The sequence below is a fragment of the Poecilia mexicana genome, unplaced genomic scaffold (genome assembly GCF_051168715.1).
Source record: "Poecilia mexicana isolate PSO_F unplaced genomic scaffold, ASM5116871v1 scaffold_7, whole genome shotgun sequence".
NCBI classification, from domain to species: domain Eukaryota; kingdom Metazoa; phylum Chordata; class Actinopteri; order Cyprinodontiformes; family Poeciliidae; genus Poecilia; species Poecilia mexicana.
This window is the reverse complement of record NW_028263376.1, coordinates 22635350-22655358: the sequence shown is the minus strand read 5'-3', so window position 1 is coordinate 22655358 and position 20009 is coordinate 22635350. Positions and strand designations below refer to the sequence as shown.

General features: G+C 40.2%; 2 protein-coding genes across 5 annotated transcripts in view; one reads left to right on the top strand and one right to left on the bottom strand.

The window, feature by feature from the left end:
* Positions 1-316: 316 nt before the first annotated feature.
* On the top strand, positions 317-1507 carry LOC106905024 (rhodopsin). Its single transcript, XM_014969613.2, has one exon. The coding sequence runs from the start codon at positions 398-400 to the stop codon at positions 1460-1462; it is 1065 nt and encodes a 354-aa protein (XP_014825099.1). The 5' UTR covers positions 317-397; the 3' UTR covers positions 1463-1507.
* A 1388-nt stretch (positions 1508-2895) lies between these two features.
* The window catches only part of LOC106905023 (membrane-associated guanylate kinase, WW and PDZ domain-containing protein 1-like), a 106341-nt gene continuing 89227 nt past the window's right edge, over positions 2896-20009 (bottom strand). For 3 of the 4 annotated variants that reach the window (XM_088007265.1, XM_088007266.1, XM_088007268.1), the window contains 10 exons: positions 19514-19769; positions 16395-16486; positions 15453-15648; positions 15010-15312; positions 12299-12502; positions 10742-10826; positions 10567-10624; positions 9047-9190; positions 8777-8915; positions 2896-6861 (listed from right to left, as the gene is read on the bottom strand). In XM_088007265.1, coding sequence (XP_087863391.1) covers positions 5762-6861; positions 8777-8915; positions 9047-9190; positions 10567-10624; positions 10742-10826; positions 12299-12502; positions 15010-15312; positions 15453-15648; positions 16395-16486; positions 19514-19769 — 2577 coding nt within the window. In that variant the 3' untranslated portion in view covers positions 2896-5761. The remainder of the gene's footprint in view (positions 6862-8776; positions 8916-9046; positions 9191-10566; positions 10625-10741; positions 10827-12298; positions 12503-15009; positions 15313-15452; positions 15649-16394; positions 16487-19513; positions 19770-20009) is intronic. The other variant, XM_088007267.1, reaches the window with a different exon arrangement.

Here is a 20009-nt window from a genome sequence, read left to right as displayed (position 1 = left end):
TACCTTCTAGGGACAGGATATCTGAAGTGACAATTTAAATCATCATGTCAACTCAAACTGGTTGTTTACCGTTTATTTCTGTGGACAATATAGCTGGTTTCCAATCAAGGTTTGTAGTAGGTATCTATTGAACAGCTCCAAGACAGGCATGAGCAGCTGTAATCTTAATATCTTGATGAGTGGTCAATTATGTTTGCAGTGACGGCTGGATTAGATATTAACTGTGGCCTAAATCAATTTGTGCTGACAGATTTGGAAACTGATAATCCACGATGGGGCTTTTAAAAGCCCAGCTGAGGCCACCAGATCCATTTGTAGCAAGGTCCATCTCCATCGTAATCTCCAACAGCCAGAAGAAACACCACCAAGGGGCTGAGAGCAACCACAAGCCGCAACCATGAACGGCACAGAGGGACCCTATTTTTATGTCCCTATGGTTAATACCACTGGTATTGTCCGGAGTCCCTATGAATATCCTCAGTACTACCTTGTCAGCCCAGCAGCCTACGCCTGTCTGGGTGCCTACATGTTTTTCCTCATTCTCGTCGGCTTCCCCATCAACTTCCTCACCCTCTATGTCACCATCGAACACAAGAAGCTGCGAACCCCTCTAAACTACATCCTGCTCAACCTTGCTGTGGCTGACCTTTTCATGGTGTTTGGAGGATTCACCACAACGATCTACACCTCTATGCATGGCTACTTTGTCCTCGGGCGCCTTGGCTGCAATCTGGAAGGATACTTTGCTACCCTGGGTGGTGAAATCGGTCTCTGGTCACTGGTTGTTCTGGCTGTTGAAAGGTGGCTGGTTGTCTGCAAGCCCATCAGCAACTTCCGCTTTGGTGAGAATCATGCTATTATGGGTCTGGTCTTCACCTGGATCATGGCCAATGCCTGTGCTGCCCCCCCTCTTGTCGGCTGGTCTCGTTACATCCCAGAGGGCATGCAGTGCTCATGCGGAATCGACTACTATACCCGTGCAGAGGGTTTCAACAATGAGTCCTTTGTTATCTACATGTTCATCTGCCACTTCTGCATTCCTCTTGTCATTGTGTTCTTCTGCTACGGCCGTCTGCTCTGTGCCGTCAAGGAGGCTGCTGCCGCCCAGCAGGAGTCCGAGACCACCCAGAGAGCTGAGAGGGAAGTCACCCGCATGGTCATTATCATGGTCATCGGCTTCCTGATTTGCTGGACACCGTACGCCAGTGTGGCCTGGTACATCTTCACACATCAGGGTTCTGAGTTTGGACCTCTTTTTATGACCATCCCAGCTTTCTTTGCCAAGACAGCCTCCATTTACAACCCAATGATCTACATCTGCTTGAACAAGCAGTTCCGCCACTGCATGATCACCACCTTGTGCTGCGGAAAGAATCCCTTCGAAGAGGAGGAGGGAGCATCCACCACTGCCTCCAAAACCGAGGCCTCCTCTGTGTCCTCCAGCTCCGTGTCTCCTGCATAAATGGAGCAACAGGCACAGGCTTCATAATCCACTATCCAAGAAGAAGACTTCCGCTCCCCCAGGGAAACGACTGAAGACTAACGTCTACAGAAATAACTTCCTCTTTTTTATTTGTACAAACGACTTGGTTCAACCTAAAGACAGTTGCAGGAAAGGTCAGCCCATAACAGAGTTGTTCCTGTATGTACAGAATATCCAACTTACCAGTCTACGAGTATTTATTTCCTCAGAATAAAGGGGAAAAAAATGTTATTCTCTATCAGTTGGATCCTATATGATACTGGCTTATTTTTGAATGTAGAGGCATGTAATCAAGGCAACGTAAAATAAATCGCACTTTGCAAATGACTCATCCTGTTTATGTTTTAATTATAACTTGGGTGGAAAAGTTCATATGACTGTAGTATATTTATTCAAATAAATAAATGTCAATGACCTATTCAAAATGCATTTATGTCTGGAGTCAATTTCTACTTTATTTTTAGCCGGCTTTGGTGATGTCTACCTCATAAATATATTATATTAAATTTTTAAATAACATTTAAAATATTCTTTATGTGGTGCCTCCAAAGCTAATATAATCTAATTTCAGTCTCAGGTCACCTTGGATTTAGATTCTAGCAGAATAAAGGGATTAAGATATTAATCTTAACAAGGATACATATAAATATAAATGGACATGACACAACATGGTTTATCTGATTATGAACGCTGCCTTAGAAATAAAAGGTTAATAAAGATTAAGGATTAATACTTATTTATATTACCAAAAGAGACCTTCAAACAAAGGTTATGCATGTGGAGAAATACAAACGGTGCACAGAAGAATATACTGATATTATAACTAAAATGATACACCAGAAAACTAAAGAAGAGTAAAGAATGGATCATAATTTAACAGATAGTTTTAGACAACAAGAATAAAAATGAAATCATTACTAAAATATGAGCTCATTGCTCTGGGATTACACATGCATAAATTATTTATTCATAGATTAATATTCTTTTTATTCCCTGCATGAATTTTCAACGAGAGGACTTAAAGTAAAACAGAACCTTCAGATCCAAAGAGTTATTGTGAGAATGAATCATTGCTTATCATTTTACACAATTCAAATGTGGGAACTGCATAAAGTTTCTCTTTAACAAAAATTCTATATATGATAAGTGTTGGGTATGATACATCCATTTGAAAGTAAATGTGATGCTTTCAGCAGCAACCCCCCCCCAAAAAAACTACACAAATAGAAGAAAAAGGTTTTCAATGTTGAAGTAATTTCTTCTCAATGGGACAAATTTCTTCCAATAAGACAAATGGATGGCACATTTCATGTTGAAATTTAGTGTGCTTTTTTTTTTTTTTTTTACAGAAAGAGACAAAGAAAATAAAAACGCTTATGTATAGCAAGCAGCTATGTAGAGAACTGAATTCCTTTTGAATTTGTATGCAAAACTTTATTTGATAATAAAAATAGCATCCACAGACTTCTTTTGATAGCTACATATACATTGTAATCCATCTGAAGGAAAAGAAGCTGGATAAGTCCACATCTACTTTTACTTTGACTAATGTTATGTATAGCTTCATGGGTCAAATAAAGCTATGGACAATGTAGTATTTATATATGCATAGTTATATAAAAAAAGATTGGCCCATATACATGTACTGCTTTTATCAACACAGAGACAGCATTATGTCTGGAGCACACTGCAAGAAATAATGCTTGAAGAACACGGACTGCATACAAGTGCTTTATAATACAAAGGCAGGCTAACCATAGAGAGATTCAAACCATTTAACAGCTGTTGATTGACCAAATACAGTCTTTCATTTCTAAAATGTCTTTATATACCCGACCCAGAGTAAATCAACATATTTACCATAAATTGTCAGGTCCATTTCAGAGATATAAACACAATATCACATTCCTCACTGCAGAGGTTCTTCATAAATTTCTGTTTTGTGCAAGAAAAAGGCAACATTTTATTCCTTGACAAGTTCCTAGTAGTTACATTGGGAGAGAAAATCTCTTTACAGGTGATGACCAACCTCCTAACTGTGACTCTCTCTCTCTCTCTCATTTTTTGTTTGGTTTTGTATTTTTATTGAATACAGTACCATAGTGACACCGGTGATGAAACAATGCATTTGTTGTGGTTCATCCAATATATAGTTCTAGTTTTCAAACAAAACATAAAACGGAGAATAATCACATAAAATCGAAAACATGAAAAAGCAGCAGTCAGACTTCAGTGGCGTGACAGTGTGGCTCAGAGTGGCAGAAGTGGTTGTCTCGTCCAGCAGGACTCACTGTACGTTACCGTGCCAACAAACCTCATCAGCTCAATGTGTCAGGGCCCAGAGGATGGACAATGGGTGTGATAAATATGAGAACTGGGCTAGAAATAAGTGTTGAGGATTACAGTGTTTCTTTAGGCCTAACAAGGTTGTTACACTACATTTTAACTTACACATGCATCTTGCACAGGGGTAATTATTTATTTATTTTTTTTGGCATATCTGAACAAACGTACTTTGTGGCAGCTTCAGCTGGCAGTATGGCAAAAATGCAGACTTTTCTAAATTACTACACAGGATTTTTTGAGAAATTTGGGAAACTCACTCTGTCATGAACAGATTTGGATGTAGTTGAAAGAGGCTGATTCAGTTTAGAGAAGGGCAAAACTAGTTATTTGGTTTAAACAAAAAGTCTCAGGCCCCAGCTATACTACTCTAGATATTTTCAGTGCTTTCGTCGTTAAAAAAAGCCTATCTGTATTCAGTAGTACAACTTTTAAATGTTGCAATAACTGTGCTTCGCCAACAGGTGGTGATAATACTAGCATTAATGACCATTTAAAAAAAATTTTAATCCTGGTTAAAGTGGTGCTAGGGGTAAAGATTCTTTTAAAACAACTGGCGTCATATTTCCTTTCACTGAGTTTGTCCTTTGCCCTCAGATCTTCTTCAGCTTATATTTGAAGCTGAATGAGAGGAGAGTTTGGACAAATCAAGAGCAATGTGGGAATAATTACTCCACTGTTACAGTTTGTAGCACAGAAAGGAAGAGCAGGCAATTACAAAGTCAGATGTTAAGTCACAATTTTGGTTAATCACCACATATCCAGTAAACACATTTATAGCACACATTGACTTTTATTTTATATATATTCTTCACTTTCTTTTACCAAAAACTCAACTCCAAACTAAACCTCTCTAGATATATTAAAAATTGATGGGAATAAATAGATCTACTGTGAGATATAAGGTTGAACACATTTGAAAAAGAAAAGCTGTAAAAATTAGTAAATATGTTCTTTAACTTCAGCCTTCTTTTGAAGAAAAGAAAAATTTAATTGGCTCTATTGATGCCGTGGTTTCTAGCAAAGAAATGTGCATCAGGTCTATGAAAAGTGTTTCTCTAGGTCATTGTTTCCTATATAATCTTCGGACATCCAGTGAAGAGGAAGTTTTTTTTTAACCAATCTTCGCTTCAGAGTGCTTTTTTATATGTATTTTTTAATCGGAAACTCTGTGGATGGTAGGTGGAAGCACAGCAGAAAACATCTGTGTTAGTGTAGAAAGGGCCTCAGAGTCACTGAAAATATTAATATGGGCTGTCAAACAATGATGCAACACAAGTTGAAGTACAGCATGCTTACACTTCTACCTCAGCCCTTAAAAGATTTAATTAAGCTCACTCAAGATGTGAGTGAAATTCAAAATAAATAGAGCAAAATTAGAAATTTCATATATTATTACTATTTATAATTTAACACTCTAGTTTCACCATCCAATTTAAATGTAGAGCTTTGCTTTACTCCCACAGTTCTTGTGAACCATCAGTAGCTATAGTGTCAGTAACTCAGGAGCAAAAAGGACACCTAAAATCATTTCAAAAACAAGCTCAGGACTTAGGATTTACCACAAATGGAAGCATTATTCAGACCTCTGAAGGGAACAAATATTTAAAGTCAACAATGCCTACAAAAAGCAATATTACTGATTTCATATGCAGGCACATACAATACCTTTACTACAGTACAACAACCTCTGTTATGCTCAAAATAACAAGAACAATGACAACACAACCAGTATAAACTGATAGAGGGATTGTACTCCTGCTGTTTTTATAAATCTCTAGATGGGACCACAAGTAGTTTAGTCAATCAAATCAATTCATAAACAATTCAACCAAATAAAGAATAAGAGTTAGTATTGTTACAAGTCCAATTCCAGTGTATGTTACGTAGTTTGCACGGACAGAGGAGAGAGCAGCGAGGGTACTCTTCCTCCCTCTAGATACTGAGGTCTTTAGAATTTTCTTTGTACAGCCTTCTCTTGGGCTCAGGGATCTGGTTTGAGCTGCGGCCTCCGGCGATATTGATGGGTCCTGTCTTGTTGTAGGTAGCATTGTTGTGTGCAGCGTTGTTCTTCATCATGCTGTAGTAGTCCTTCAGTCTGGGCGCTGCTGCATAGTTCAGCTCATCCCGGCTATAGTTGCTGTCAGGGGAAGAGTCCCGCTCCGATCTGTATCGCCTCTCCATTGTCCCGTTCATCCGGTGCCTCTCCTCCTTCCTCTCCGAGGAAGAGTCTCTCAGAAGATTGTCGTTCTTGGTAGCTTTCTCATACGCACGGCCTCTGGGGAGAGAATCCCCTCTGTTGTTGACGCGCTCCGGGGTGGACGACTCGCTCACTCGTCCAGCTACCTGGGACTCCTTGAGGAGCTTCCGTTCAAATAGTTTCCGCTCAGGGGTGACCGAGAGGAACCCTCCATCATCGTACTCCTTCTCAGGTGTGTGGTCCCGGTGCGCACGCTCTGCCCTGCGGTCCATGGATTTTGCCCGCCGACGATCTGGAGACGAGTTGCGCTTCCTGGTTGGTGAGCGATCGAGGGAGCCACGACGGTGCAACTGAAACTTTCTGTCCAAGGTAGAACTGCTGCTCGAGAGCTCTCGACCCCGCAGTTTTTCGGCAGCAGCAGCCTTCTTTCCCGAGTTGTCCTTCCTCAGAGTTTTCAGGAGCTTGGAGATACCACTCTCCGATTCAGACTTCTTGACTTTGTGGCCTCGGCTCTTCTTGTTGCCAGCGCTGCTGTCGTTGTTGTTGTCGGGAGACTGCTGTCGGAGGGTACTTTGACTGTGACTGTTATTCCAGGTGTGATGATGATGGGGATTAAACTGCCGGCCGTGGAAGTCCATCAGATCCGAGCCAGCCCAGTCCCTGTTTTTGTCCATACCTCGGCCACGTGCAGCCTCCTCCAGGCGTGATGGTTTGTGAAGGTCTGGTGGATAACTGGACTCCAATGAGGTGTGGTATCGGCTTTTTGGTGGCAACGTTCTCACTTCCGGAGTGTTTTGTGCCCTGGGTGTGGGAGGGTGCCCGTCACTGCTGCCGTCTGCAGGAAAGGAAAAAAGGGAGACGGATTTGATGAATGCAAATAGATTTGAGTTACATTTACTGCATCTTGCACAGATGACTTTTCTGTTGCATTATGTGATTTCTTGCACTGGCACAACACATATCAATGCAGCTATGAATATCATGCAAAGATGCGTTCTTTTAATATGCTGCATGTTTTCCAAATAAACAAGCAGCCTTTTCTAAATTTATATGTTAGATTCAAATTTAAATCTTTGCAAGAATAATAATAATAATTAAAAAAAAAAACACAAATCTTCTCTGGGACTTGAGTTTACATGTTTAAACGGGTTACATCAGCAAAAGCAGGAGCAACACATCAGCAAGTGAAGGGCAGCGGTTATCAATGACACAGCAGGCACCTAGGAGGTCATTCCAAACAGTATGACAAAGGCACACCAAAACAAACCAAAACCAAATTTAAAATGTGCATTTGGCTGAATGTCTGCCAAATAACACAGGTTGCTATGGCAGCAGCATGTGATGAGTGGTGGCATTAAGTTAGTTCCATGAAAAAAAAAAAAAGAAGGTTTTCTTTAAGTGGCAGGAGGGTACTGTTTATATGGACTGACAGAAGCCACATAAGTACAGTTTAATTCAAGCGTGACGAGACATAAAATATGTCTACAGTGTAAACACATCCGCACACAAACACAAACAAAGTAGGATGCAGGTCAGGATGAGCTGGAAGGCTGTATAAAAACTCAAAGTGAGGCGAGGGGAGATGACAGGGAAAGTGAACTGGGACAGAGTTGTCGTTGTTTTTTTGTTTTTTTTTTTACTACAAACCGTTGTCTGATTTTGGCCCATTAGGTAGAAACAGGGCTCTCCCATCTTGTCATTCCTCAATGTACCAACAGCGAGATGAGGAGCCATCATCGCTGGAGAGAGGAGGAAGAGCCCAGCAACAAGAGACGATCAGAGAGAAGGAAGGAGGAGGAGGCGAGAGAAGAAGACAAATAGAACAGACAAGCTGTTTTACAGTACATCCGTTGAGAGAAGACGGGCTTTGGTGTGAAAGACAAAAATATTCTTCATTTCAATTTTTAAAAATTATCCCCAACAACATAAACTTCTGGATTGCTATGAGAAATAATACAACAGTAGAGAACAGAGCTACGAAGAGCAAAGGCATTGTTGAACCTATGGAGCATCTTTACTCTCCAGCTTCCTGTATAAATCCCACTATATATGTTTTAGTCATTCTTTTATCAATACAGATCTCCTCACTTATTGGCTTTAACTTAAAGGTAAAAAGGTAGTGACAATTTGTATTAATCTTTCTGAAATCTCAATCCTTTCTTGAATACATTTATTCAACAATAAGAAAAATGAGAATTCTAAAGAAATATGGATTAGAAGGTTAATCTAGACACACAGTTCAGGTGTGTCTCAATGAGTGCATGGCAAAATAAACTAGAGATACAAGATGATCTTGATTTTAACATGAAATTTCAGTAGTCTCAGATCAACATTGATTTTTGTTTTGTTTTGTTGTTGTTTTTTTAAAGTAATGATCTAGAAAACATACCAAATCAACACATAAAAGGCTTGACAGAGACAAAATCCACCTTCTTTCATGGTCATCTATGCAAGTCCTCAACCAAAAACTGAAGCTGAAGAGAAGAGTGCATAAAAATTCTGGCCAGATCTCTAAAGACTGCAAAAAGAAATGGAAAAATATTCCTAAAAAGCTGGATTTTTCAAGTTTTCTACATGGGGCCGATACAACAAAATATGCATTTATTATCCTGAAATATTGTTAAATATACAATAAAGATGTATCTGTTCAAGGAAATACATATTCTATTCCACTGAGTTTACTACATGAAAAAAAATATCAGACTTCTTTACTGGAGGAGGAGAAAAGCATCTGCTGCATGTTAACCTACCATATTCAGGTACAGATCCATCGCCTCTCTTCAGGACAAGCCGCGCCCTCCGACCTCCGTTCTTGATCAGTTCAATGGCTCGTGAATGCTTCATGTTCTTTGTGCTCTCACCGTTAATCTCCAGAATCTCATCTCCCACCTACAACAGAGAAGGTAAGTAACTGAGACAGCTAAGTGATAAAGTGGCCTCATAAATAATGCGAAAAGAGGAAATTTGGCCTGGCAAAATGTTCTTAGCAGAGAATCAGAGGGAACTTGTGAGTTTCATACCCTCATCTTGCCGTTTCTGACAGCAGCCCCATCCTCGGCTAGTCTCAGCACGTAAAGGTCCATGTTGTACTCCCGGCCTCCTCTTAGGCTGAAGCCAAATCCTTTGCTGTCCCTCTCAAGGTCCACAGAATAGTACTCGGCATCCTGTGGTGTAAGAAAAAGTACATATCTACACACAAGAAACACTAGGAAACAGTGACTTGTTCATTGTGATGAGGACAGCGAGGGACAAGTCCAAACTTCAGAACTAATCAAGTTGTGTTCCACAAAAAAAAAAAAAAAAAAACTCAAAATGGCAATGGCAGTACAGTACAGTGGAATGCATGAATAATTAATGCAGAAGTACATATGAGCAGGGTACAGATCACCAAGCAAGGGCAGCACAAGGGCTGCACCCCAAAGTTTCCACACTCATCCAAAGTTTGCTTCAAACACAAGATTTCTGTGTGAGAACATAATTAGACTAGTCAACAAAATGTTAGAGAAAAGTTCATACCAATGTGGGTATATTTAACGATATCACTATATTCCTTTCCATCTTTTCTTTGATAAAAGCAAAACTCTTTCAGTTCGTTAATAAAGGAACCAAAAAGAATGACTGAGCTGACTTTGAAATGCCATCACTGTGCAATGCAGTAACAAAGTCACACATATTTAATGTTTTCTCTGACATCAGTTGTACCGGTGTGCAAAAACAATGGAATAACTGCTCTCACTTATCAGGCATTTTAACACCTGTTAAATATAAAAACTACAATCTATGTTTTTTTTTTTGTGAATCCAAACAAATGTAAAAAAAAAAAAAAAAGTAGTTTAATTTATGTTGCTGCTAAATAATAAATAAATCATGTCAGTTTCCCCTACAGCTCACTGCCAAGCCTTTATGTGCACATTATGCCTTTTTTTATAATGCTGCTAAAAAGGAAATGAAATGAAATGAAAAGTTCAACTCAACCCGTGGTTTAATTTGCATTCTTAGCCTTCAACTAACACACGTCCATCTCTCGGTGTGTTACTGCCCCCTACTGATTAGTAAAATAAACTGTGGTTGAAAAGGTCTAAGAATATCTATGTCTTCTTTTACCCAGTCCCTTTTTTAAATTACAGATGGACTACGCAAAAGTTATGCTCTTCTCAAGAGACTCACTGTTGTTGTCATAAATCAATTTGTATTTGTTTAGAGAGGTGACAATTCACAAATTTCCTCACCACAAGAAAGATAAACATTATTTGAGTGTTAGATTGGCAAAATATCGCAAAACTAAACAAATTTATACAAAACCAATATAAAAACAGCACCCTTACAAACCAAATTAAACAGTTTATAACCAAAAATAGGTTATTTGGGCTTAGACACACTATAACTAGTTTTGAATGTTTTTCCCAGAACACTTAAATGATTCAACACATTTGTTATAGTTTTAGGCAGACGTACACCACGACTTCATGTACGTCTTAACATATACATGGCAATCACAAGTATAACATCAGTTAACTGCATTGAAAATACTGACACTTACCTGCATTTGAGTTTGTGAAGGAGGTGGTGGAGGAGCACCTTTTGACTTCGAATGATTCCTTTCAGAAAGAAAACAAAAAGATTTCACATGTGGCAATGTACAGTATTTTATGCCACATTAAGCTTTATTATTATTACCTATGAAATTTGAAAATTAAAAATGTATCACCACCTACCTTGACTCTGTGGTCTGAGGTGTGTGTGTGGTGGTGATGGTAGCTATTTTCTCTGCATTAGTCAGCAGAGAAGCATTGGAAGATTCTGAAAATAGGGGGAAAAAGAAGTTAAATTAAGTGGGTGTTTTTATTAAATGCCTCAGCCCGGAGCGATGTCTCAAAAAGGCTCTGTGCTGAACCAAATGTTCAAAAGAGTTTCTTAAATCACCCTTAGGCAGCTGTATTGATCTGATGCTAACTGTGTGTGATGATGTCATCTGCTATTTTGCTCACTGACAACACTGGACCCTTTTGCATGGATCAGAAAACAACACAAATGTAACCAAAGGCTCCCTCTCATTGTTTTGTGTTATTATGACCAGCTTAAGATGCAACATTTTAAAAAGGCTACAGTCTAATAATACTTTCAGTTGGAAGGAGTATAGCTCTAAACTATCAGCCTGTTTCATACAGTGACATGACATACAGTGATTTGCAAAACTATTCAAACCTCACTAACCTTTTCCATATTATGTCATGATGAAAACCCAAACTTCAGTGCATTATGTTGGATTTTTGTCTGATAAACCAATACAATGTGATATATTGTTTTGAAGTGAAAGGAAAGGAAAAAGAAAAAAGAAAAATGTGAGATGATTATGTATTCAGGCCCTCTCTCCCTTATACACCTGCATACAATCCAGTACAAGTCGTCTTTAGCTTTAATGTGCACTAAGTTTATGATCAGCTGTTTTACATAGATTTGTTATAAACAATAGTGCACAAACAACATAATGTTTGTGCTCTACAGGATGTTGTAGTGCATCCTGTAGTGCACAACATCCTGTAGTGTAGTTGTTCTTGATCTGAAGTTGACCAAGAAAAACTTCAGATAATTCAGGGATAATGATTAAAGTAGAGTTAGATTGTAAACTAAAACAGAAAGAGCATTAGTCAGAGAAGGAGCCAGGACACCAATAGAGAAGCTCTAAACTAGTTATAGATATCAACTTCTCACATAGGATAATATAGATAAAAGTGTATTCCTGTGATTCAATGGCCTAGTCAAAATCCAGACCAAAATCCAGTTGAGAATATGAAACCAGACTACAGAATAATAGTTCTCACACTGGCCCTGCATCCAGTCTGACTGTATTTAAACTGTTTTTCAAAGAACAGTTTGTAGTTGTACATTGACAAAATGTTGTTACGTTTAACAGCCGTTAAAACACCTGCAGGAAACACGCAGCTTTGGGAAGTTGACTGCTTGTGCTGAGATATTGTATTACATTCAGTAGTAAAAGTTGGTGAAATTTAGCACCAGAAGAAAAAGTGTTGGTGTTCAATCCAGAAACTAAATGGACAAAAAGCAGAGAAAAGGGAGAATTTACTTTGCTTTACTCCTACATAGTGATTTTGCTTCTTACACAAGGCTCCACACCCTGATAAAAAAAAAAAAAAAAGTTCTCATGTCTCTGAAAAGCATCGGTGCCCTTTACCTCCTACTACAACCATGAATAAGTCACATCGTGATGCATTATCAAACATCCGTGTGATGTCGAAAGATGAGAGCCTTACCATCGCCCGGAATGATCCTGAGTGAGACGGTGTTGCCAGCCTCCTTGATCAGGTTGACAATGTCCGAGTGCGACTTGTTCGTGATGGAGCAACCGTTAACGGCCAGAATCCGGTCCCCGACCTTCAGCTTCCCGCAGCGGTCCGCCGGGCTGCCCTCTATGATGCGGCCTATTTTGTGGGGCATTGCCACACAAGCATTTCCAGCTTTTTATGTTAGATGTTTGTGTTTATGTATTTTTTTTTTCATGTTAAAGACAGTGTGCGGTATAGATTTGTTTGATTGAGATGATTATTTGTGTTGATTTGCATTTAGTGTAAGTGGGAAACAAGGAGAAAACATAATGGAAGAAAGAAAAAGGAGGGTAGATTAATTATTCAAATCACAAAGTCCCAAGTTCACCAAATGAAAGTGAGAAACTATTGGAGTTTGCACACAAATTACTAATTCTTTGATAAAAAATAAATAAAAAAAACAGAAAAGAGAAGTCAAGCTATAATTGATGTACTCCTTAATAAAAATGCAAAGGTTGTCCTCTTGTCCCACAACTTGACATGTTAATTAAAGATCTGTGAATCTGATGTATCATTGGATCAATGGGTATTTATACAATCTGAGCTGTGGTGCCTTGGCTGAGATAATGATAAGAATTTAAAGGGAAAGTTCAAAAGTTTTTAAGTGAGCTTGTGTTAAAATATCATAAGTAGCTCATATCTAACCCACCGTAACATCATACGAAGTACATTTCTAACACTGTACTCCTCAGGACTTCTACTGTTTAAAAACAACTCTGATCTCAGACATTTGCTTAGATAAGTCTGAACGTGACCATTTGTTGCTGCAGCTTTAATCAGATGAAAATAAACTTATGGTTTCAACAGGTGTTTGTTTCAGAAGTAGCCAAAGTGAAAAAGGATTATTTCTGTAATCAAATGATTATTTTCCATCTGTTGCCAACAGACAAGGCATCAAGAGAAATGTGACTGAAGAATCTAAATTTAAAGCAAGCACCGAACGTGCAACAAGTGTATTCTTTTATCTTTGTAAACAAAAGCTCAGAGAGGAAAATCAGAGCTACTGTACCATCAGAGACGAAACGTCCATCTAAAAATACTATCCCTACAGCTGAAAGCAGATAGATCAGATATAATTTCAGGTATGAGAAATAAGAGGTAATAGCCATCTTTCCATTGCTAACAACATTGATAACCAAAGCAAGAACAATATATAACTTAAAAATTGCCAGTTCAGAATTACGTAATTTAAATTCAAAAACAGCAAGTTAATAGTAAACCATATTCAATTTTATCTCTGTTATCCATCCTTTGAAGTGGAGTTGATGAGCAAACGTTGATTTAATCTGTATTTTGTGCAAGACACCATTTGTTTTTTTAGGTGTGATGGTCTGGAAGCTGTAAACAACAATTTGGGTTATTGATAGATTGTAGATTTCTTGTGAGAAAGTTAAACACTGCACATGTGATACAAACTGCTTATAACCTTTTCACAGAACCTCACCATATTCTGAGCTATCCCTTTAAGACTTTATGTCAGACTAGTCAGGTGGGCACCGAAAACATGACAGGACATTGTTGAATCAAAATGAGCTCAGGACTCCTGATGGTAACTTAGGGAAAATCCCTGCTCTCTCCAGTTGTCCTTCTCCTCCTGTTTCACTTTCTCCATCTCTCCTACCGCTTTCACTCAGCAATCTGTGCAGCATCCATATTAATTACATAACCTTTCTTCACATTCACCTCTCCTCTGCCTCGATTGAAAATGCACTTGTATGCTGTCACTTTATTTAAATAATGAGTTATGGGACATTACAGGGCTTGACAAGGATTTAACACCCAATCTGCTAAGCACAACACCAGCTCTGGGTCATGGAGCGAGGGGATCAGCTGGGGGGATGGGTTTTGATAGACTTAAGGGAAAATGGTTTTTGTCCGACACTTACAGGGATCTCAATCAGACGAAACTGCTTTTGTTTTTCGCAGAACTGACAGGCATTAAGAAATCCTGAAGGAACGCTCAGAGTAATGTCACTTGTTAAAAATGAATTCTTGATTTCAGCCCGTGTCCCACACGGTTACAACAAATTAGAGGAGCGAATGCAGGGCGCTATAGCAGCAGCCTTAGTCACGCCAAGCAATAAAGGAGGAGCAAAGACACTAAAACACAAAGGAGAAGAAGGAAAAACAGAAACCGGCTAAAGCCTGAAGAAGATCAGACAAGGTCGTTTTCCAGGACTGTCATTGTTAATAACACATTAATTCTAAAATTGCATTCTGGAAAGCAACACCATTAGCTCCTGGGATCAGTGGAACCTCCTCAGGACACTTAGTGTGGCTAGGGTATCGTCCAGTCTCGTCTTTCACCTATGACACATCGCATTACATCACCGTAACAGCTAAATACACAAGGGTCCTTGATATGACATCTGTGTTCATCACTCAGAGCTTTATACTGAATTTGTTCAAGGACAGTTTGTGCAATTTCTCCTCAAAGCCTGACCGACTTTACCGAATGCATGTCTGGTGTGTTGCTGCGATGCATAAAAGTTTAAGATTGCCATAAGTGGGATTGAGAATGTGGTGGAAATATTGCTGAGGGCCAGGATGAGGAGTACATCTGTGAGAGAGCAGCGTACTTTACAGAATTCTGGCTTTTCTACAGGGTAAACAAATTTCATAGACCTGTAATCACCTACCGAATGTGGTGCCAGCATCAGGCCTGGAGACGGACGACACAATCACAAAACCGAAACCTTCGTTTTCTCCCCGCTGGATCTCCACGTCGTAAGGCTGCAGAGAGGCCGGAATCACAGCGCTCCCGCTGCCGCCTCCACCGCCACTGCCTATGCCGCTGGTAGATCCACTGCCAGAACTGACTGTGTTCAGTGAGTTCTGACTCCCCTGAGGGGTCCGCTTGCCTTCTGTTAGGCTGGGAGCCTGGGTGCTGCTGTGGTGTGAGGAGGCCGGCGATGGGGGAACGTCACCTTCTCCCTTTGACACTGGGGATAAAGAGGGTGAGAGCACAGTGGTCAGATAAATGAACTAAGAAGCAACTGGCAACAATATGTTTACATAACACAAATGTGACCGTGCATGACACATAGATAGATGTACATGTTTAACGAGAAACTTTCATCACCTCCGTATCCGGCGGTCTTGCGTCTGACCGTGAGGTTGACATGACCCTGTTTGGCAGCCTGCTGCATCAGCTGAACCACCAGCTGGTGTGACTTTCCCACTACCGCTGTGCCGTCCACACAGATGAGCTCATCACCAGACCGCAAGCGGCCATCTTCATCTGCAGCCCCGTACTTCACTATGTGCCCAATGTAGATCTGGAGAAAGACAGAAATGTTTCACTCAAGAGACTTTTTACAAGTAAAATAGGAAGTTGAGAATCTCAATGTCCAGAAGCCAACTAAAACAAGGAGTTTAGTTGCATTATTTCACTGTGTTTATGAGTGAAAGGAGAATTTTCTTTGGATTCAGTATTGCAGAGCTTCCACTTATGCCCTCCCCGCAAAGTACTGCTTAACTCAACATGCTAACCTCCTCGGCCTAGGATATACCAATCTGCCGACTGAGCCCAGACTGCTCTGGTCTGGCCCATCATATCAAAGCAGACTTTCTGTTTGTGAAGTGTTTGTGGACCAATCAACAAACCAACTTCCTGTGAGGCAGGCTTGAAACTTTCTACCACTTTACTTTATCCAATTGCAAGCTTTCTGTCATTCTTCAACTTGCTTTCCCTTTCAAGACAAATATATGATGCACAACAGCACAAGGATCGGAGGATACGGCCTTTGCTTCTCCTAACAAGCTGTCTGTAAGGTTCTCTAGAGAGCAACAGCTCCAGTAGGGAGTGGGAGTAATTTGTTAAGACTTTGTGCTATTCTGGTGTAAAGGCAGACAGAACTGAAAAGACAGGAGGGGGAGAAAAACTAATGAAGCAAGCAGCCTCAAACTGAGGAGCATTCAGAAAAGTATTGTTACTTGATGTAAGCATTTATCTACACAGTTCTCTATTAATTTGTAAGCATTTACGGTAAATAATGAGATTTAAAGGTGAAGAGACACTTACAGGTTCCCCAGGCTCATTTCCTCCCAAAATGCGGAAGCCAAAACCAGTATCCTTTCGCCACAGGAAAATGTCTTGCTCCTGGCAATCTGGCACTGAAACATACATAAAAGAATCAGTGAGATGTCTCCTTATTGATCCATTACAAACCTAGAAGTTAACATGTTTGCTAACTTCAACCAGTGCATCATTGTTCATTGTGTCTTGTCCTTTTTTCCTTTTTGCAAAGGCACTGTCATGGAAATATCCAACATACATTTGTGCTTTTTCTTTGCCTTACTTTCTTATAGAGAGTACAACAGGCCCAGTACTTTTTGTTTTTAGTCCTTTCCTTCCTGGAGGAAGTCAATAAAGGAGTCTCAACTAACTCCCTTTCAACCCTTTTTTCCTTTTTACATAGAAAATACACAGTCTGGTTAAGAGCTTCTATCCGTTTGATCTGTGTCTGCTTCTCAACATTTTCACAGTATTGTCAATTTCTTCATATTTTTTAATTATTATTACTAATTTGAACATTATTTAAGTTTTAGGTTTTCATTCTGACTTTTATTTTATCTCTTCTATTCTCACATGCAATTTAGAAAGCTGTTTGCAAATGAACCATTGTTGGCCTTCTGTTTTACACCAAATACATTTTTTTATTGAAAGTCAAAACATACCTAATTCTATTTAAGAACTCATTGGTCAGTTTAGTAACATTATGGTGTGTGATTGGTTGCTTCTATCGTCTTGTGCATGTTCTGTTCAAGATGACCTCAATGAAAACCTAAAAACTCACCTGAAGGAGATGCACTATTAATTTGTATTTACAACACAAATCTGAACTGCACAGATTGATTTTTTTTCTTCCATTTCTGTGTCTTCTCTGCTTTACATCTTACTCAAACATGTGCAGTGTCCCACACGTTCGCATCTTGCCACAGAGTAAGCAGACTGTGGAGGAGGACGCAGGCAGTTCAGTGTCAGTCTGTTCAGCCCACAGGGCCAGCATGCACAGGAGGCACAAGGCCTCTTTTAATGCACCGCCTGCTGTCAGCACGGCTGCCTCTCGAGGCTCGCAGTGAACCCGAGTCCCTCGCCTTCATGGTTAGTGGTTAGTTTGGATTAAAGTCACTGCTGGGGTTCTAATTAACCCTCAGTCCACCTGTGAGGAGTAGTGATCAAAGCTTTGTGTATATATTTTAAAGAGAGAAGCAGCTGGACTTTCTCTTGGTTTCTTTATGAGAAGCCATTGCTTTTCCATTTCCATGGGTCAGAACTAAGGCAGCTTCTTGGTTGAGAAGTGAAAAGAGGTGGGGTATGCCTTGGGCAGGTCACCAATCCATCACAGGACACAAAATACGCAACACAGGACAAACACTCACAAGAAAGGGGCACTAAGCGAAACCAATTAACCTGGCAGTCAGGTCTTCGGACTAGAGGAGAAGGCTGGAGCAGCAGGAGGGAAAGCACTCTTACACAGGGAGATACACAGCAGGAACAAGCAAACTCCTTGAAGAAAGATCCCAGACTGATGTTGACCGTGCAACCTTACTGAGAAAATAATTAATTAATTAATCTTTTAGTATAGGAGCAGGGACACATCTAAAATCCTGAGGGTTTGCTCCACTTGCCCTTACAACTTTCACCAGTTTTTGCTTTTTTTTGACACACATTAGTGTTCAAGATGCAACAGGACACTAATGGAAATCATAACAGCAGGTCCACCTCTAATTTCATCAGAAAAAAGAAAGCTTGGAATGGTCTAGTCAAAGTTCATACAGTGATTGAAATGCTGTGACATAACCTTATGCTGGTTTTGACGCAAACAAACTGCACACTATGGCAGAATTAAAACGATTCTGTAAAAAAAGGCCAACACTTGTATCTGTTTGTCCCTACTGACCATGTCAATCGTTTTCTTTTCATGAGAAACGTCAAAAAGAAGCCAAGCGGTTTTCTCTTTCTGCTCTTAGGATTCACCCTTCCATCACACTCTCCTTCACTGCAACAGTGCTTTTCAAGTGCATACAGTGGATGCACAAATGCATCTGCTGACGAACTCGAGCAGTGGTGGCTGGGATGGGGCAGGACGAACAGCATGGAAATGGAGTCAGGAAATCTAGGGCTGTTAGTAATTCTGTTTTCCCTCTTTCTTGTTTCATTGTGTCTCCTCTTGCTCCCCCGCTGAATCAAAAAAGGGGCTGTAGCTTCTTCAGAGGTTATCAAACATATACACCAATCATCTGCAGCTTAAAGCAACCCTCTCAAGACCCAGTTAATATTTAATTAGCAGCAGTCCTGGTTTCTTCTTGCTGACATTCTTATTAAGCAACTCTGCAACATGCGGCTGGTGCACAACTAGCGCATCTGGCCAAGAACAGTAATTCGACAAGCCAACAACAAACTTGCCGCGCACATCATCCCACTCTGATTACATAATGGCTTTTTGTTGCGACATGAAGCAGGATTTGAGACTTTATAGCACTGCATACTTTTCTGACATATCACCCACAGTGGGTGAAGGTCTGAATGATTTAGATCACACAGACTCTCCTTCTCATCACAATTTCAGTGTTTCTCCATGAATATTGCAGGAACAAGCCATGGACTAGACGGGATATAAAAGAGCTTTATAGCTGTAATCTGAGGTATCAATTGTGTTTTGTTTTTTTTAGTTTGCCATCTGACTAAACTTTTCAATGCATGAGACAATCTCTTTTGCTTCGTCTGACAAGATTATGTTTTATCTTCCAACATGATGTGCGTCCACCTTTGAATTTGTGATCTTTCATTTAAAATATTTGCATGTCAGATTTTGAAGAGGAAGGTATTGACGGTGTGTGTATACATGGTAAATTAAAACATATTACACGCCTTTTGACTAGCTTGCTCCCAAGGACACTTCTCCCTCGAGGCTGCTTTTGTCACAGAATCGGATGTGACGATGAGCAAAAGCTTGAAGCAAGCACAAAAAACTCCTAATATGCGACACGCACATGCCTGAAACCTTTCAGATAAGTTTTCTTGTAGATTTTTGACTCAAACTCGTTAGACCGCACAGCAATGTGTGGTTGCTTTTAAGAAGAAACCTTCATGGAAGATTTATCATGCCTCCAACAGGACCAAAGAAATGTACTCACGTCGACTTTCATACATGCTCCTGGACTGGGCCCAGATCTTGAAAGGGTCTGGCTTCTTCTGGAGGGTGAGAGTGCCATCTGCGGGGTCCTGGGGGGGCAAGACCGGCAGAGGCTGTGTGGGAGCTGCTGGAGTTGGGACCACCGCCTCACTGGGCATGGCAGAGGGTGGGTGGCTAGGAGAGTCGGTGTGGGCGCTGCGATGGCTGCACACGCTGTGCTGGGAGCTGCTCTGACTGTCCTTTCTCTCCAACTGGTGCTGGATGGATGAGGGAAAAAAAGAGAGACGTCTTTGAGTGTAAAAGAACCAGGTGGTGGAAGGAGGGGGGTGAACTTATAGGCATAAGATTAAGAAATAGTGGAGAAAGAGGAGAAAAAAGTAAACAAATCGAAGACAGGAGTGAAAACAGAGGACAGAGAGAGAAAGGAAGACTGTTCAAGGTCATCTTTTTTAGATATTGCTGCAGAACATTTCTCACTAAAAATGTCTACTGAGGTA

What these genes read in the sequence shown, in the direction of transcription:
- LOC106905024 (XM_014969613.2), top strand. Translation starts at nt 398, where the DNA reads ATGAACGGCACAGAGGGACCCTATTTTTATGTCCCTATGGTTAATACC.